We start from the raw sequence: 2,248 nt of genomic DNA, 5'->3' as shown, positions 1-2,248 counted from the left end.
TACTTACTCAAATAAACTTGAAGTATACTACTTTTTGGTAAGGGTTGCCCAACTGAAGGAGAGATTTGGAAAGAAACTGCTTGAAAACATGCTTGTTGTGCTCATAGGTAGCATTGAAAATAACTTAAGAGAGACCTTTGAAGCTGATAAGACCCTCAAAAAGATTCTAGATGAGTGCAAGGAGACAATTTATGTTTACAGGAGTAATGTGAAAAGCACCGAGCTGGTCGAACAACTTATAGGTCAAAAGAACAACATGCAGGATAAGCAGGAATCTGAGAGCAGCATAAATTATTAAGTGTTTCCTTTAGCCAATTTTACTCATTATCCACAGTTATTCAAAGCCCAACTAAATTATACAGATTCTAGATTACTGCATTAAGACAAACATTTTTACAAAACATGCAATGAAGAAACAAAAAGCCAAGAACAGCTGTTATCTAGCATATAGTGACTCAACGTGTTATACCAGATTTTGGACAAGCCCTTTGTTCTCATGCATTTAAGACAAGTGTATTTTTCACTTTCATTTACTTACAACTGTCATTGAGTGCTAGAGACACGTTCCACTGTTTCTTGTAATACAAGTCAGCATGTTACAACGTAAGTAAAGCCTTTATTAAATACATTTTAGCAAATTTATTTTTTGTAAAATTGTTGATTAAATCACAAGATTACAGAAAGGGATTTCTTCTCAAATATATGTGAATTGCAAATTAATGTTGTAAAGATTGTGAATTAAAGTTATCATAATAAACCAAAGTATCGTTTTCTTATGGCTAGATTTCAAAAAGCTATGAGTTACTCTTGTGATTTGTTATAGTGGAGAATGCAAAGGTGGAGCAATCTGGTGGAGGTGACAAGATCACTTTGGTGCTACTGGGAAAGAACAGCAATAAGTCTATGATAGGCAATGCCATACTAAAAGTAAACCGTTTCATAGCTGGAAACGACACGTGTACAAGAGCTGAAGAAAGAGTAGATAATCAGATGGTCTGTATCATCAACACTCCAGACCTCTTCCATAGATCGCACTCAGATCGAGAAACTGACCATATAGAGGAGATAAAAACCCTATATCCAGGGCCACATGCTTTTCTTCTGGTACTGCAGAACAAACAGCTCTCACACGAAGAGATGGAGATGTTCAGTCAGCTGAAAGTGAGATTTGGAGAGAAAATGGTGGAAAATACAATTGTAGTGCTAGCTGACAGTCAGGAGAAAATGTCTGGAGAACTATATGATCAAGCGGATGAGAATCTCAAAAAACTACTAGACGAGTGTGGACAGAGAATTTGTGTTCATGACAAGAAAAAAGATAATGAGCTGACCATACAGGTAGTGAAAGAATGGAAAAGAATACATGAAAAGCAGGTTAAAGAATTAAGCAACTCCGCACCTGCTGAGAGGTAAGGCACGCACGCGTATGACAGTAGTGATTAAATCAATACATTTTAAAAAAAGATTTTAAGCTTATAATTTAACCTGTAACATCATCTCAATCCTGTAGGATATATGAGGAGATTGATGTATCATATGTAGAAATGAAGCAAATAAAAGAAGCGTCATGGGTGTCTGAAAACAGCAAAGGTATATCTTACAAATTTCTCAGTCATCTAACTTTTCTGTCATCTAAAAGAATATGATCAAATCAACATGCTGTTTTTTTTTTCTTATGTGGCTTTCACATCAATCCAAACTAGTCAAGTGATCTCAATTCACCACAACTATAACTGGCTAGTCAGCCATTGTTTTGGCACGCACTTTGTGTCGCAATGGGTTTTGAACATTGCTTTCAGCAACCACAGCGGTGTATTTGCTCAATGAATTGAGAATGTTTGCATGTTTAAAGTTTTTTTTTTTTTCATTAAATTTGTAAGAAATACCCTAGTAAAATAGTAATACATTTATTTCATACTAAGTATAGTTCAAATCTATTAGCATATTTACTGACAGATAACTCAAGACTTACTGATATAAAAAATTATAATTAAACTTTACTTGGCATATTATTTGTGCACAATGCACTTTTCTTAATATTAAGTCTAAAATGTGTTTTAATGTCACTATTGATGAGGATTGTATGATTTTTGAATAATATCAAGACTTTAAATGCAAAATATTTCATGTGTACCTGAAGTATACTTGCAATAGTTCCACTTTAACACAATAAAATATACTAAATTATATATTTAATTGTACTTCAGTACTACTTCTGCACAATTAAAGTGCATTAAGTACAAAATTA

At 33.6% G+C, this 2,248-nt stretch overlaps 1 protein-coding gene across 1 annotated transcript; it reads left to right on the top strand.

Annotated features, from left to right (window-relative positions):
* Nucleotides 1–542: 542 nt before the first annotated feature.
* On the top strand, nt 543–1,590 carry LOC107737533 (GTPase IMAP family member 2-like; the record flags this gene model as incomplete). The annotated part of the gene is made up of 3 exons (XM_016549041.1): nt 543–603; nt 824–1,409; nt 1,511–1,590. Coding segments are annotated over exons 1-3 (676 nt in total), but the record flags the coding sequence as incomplete, so codon positions are not given.
* Between the last annotated feature and the right edge of the window lie 658 nt (nt 1,591–2,248).

Source organism: Sinocyclocheilus rhinocerous, unplaced genomic scaffold, assembly GCF_001515625.1.
Source record: "Sinocyclocheilus rhinocerous isolate Xijiao unplaced genomic scaffold, SAMN03320098_v1.1 scaffold37337, whole genome shotgun sequence".
In the NCBI taxonomy this organism is placed as follows: domain Eukaryota; kingdom Metazoa; phylum Chordata; class Actinopteri; order Cypriniformes; family Cyprinidae; genus Sinocyclocheilus; species Sinocyclocheilus rhinocerous.
This window is presented reverse-complemented; position numbering and strand designations above follow the sequence as displayed.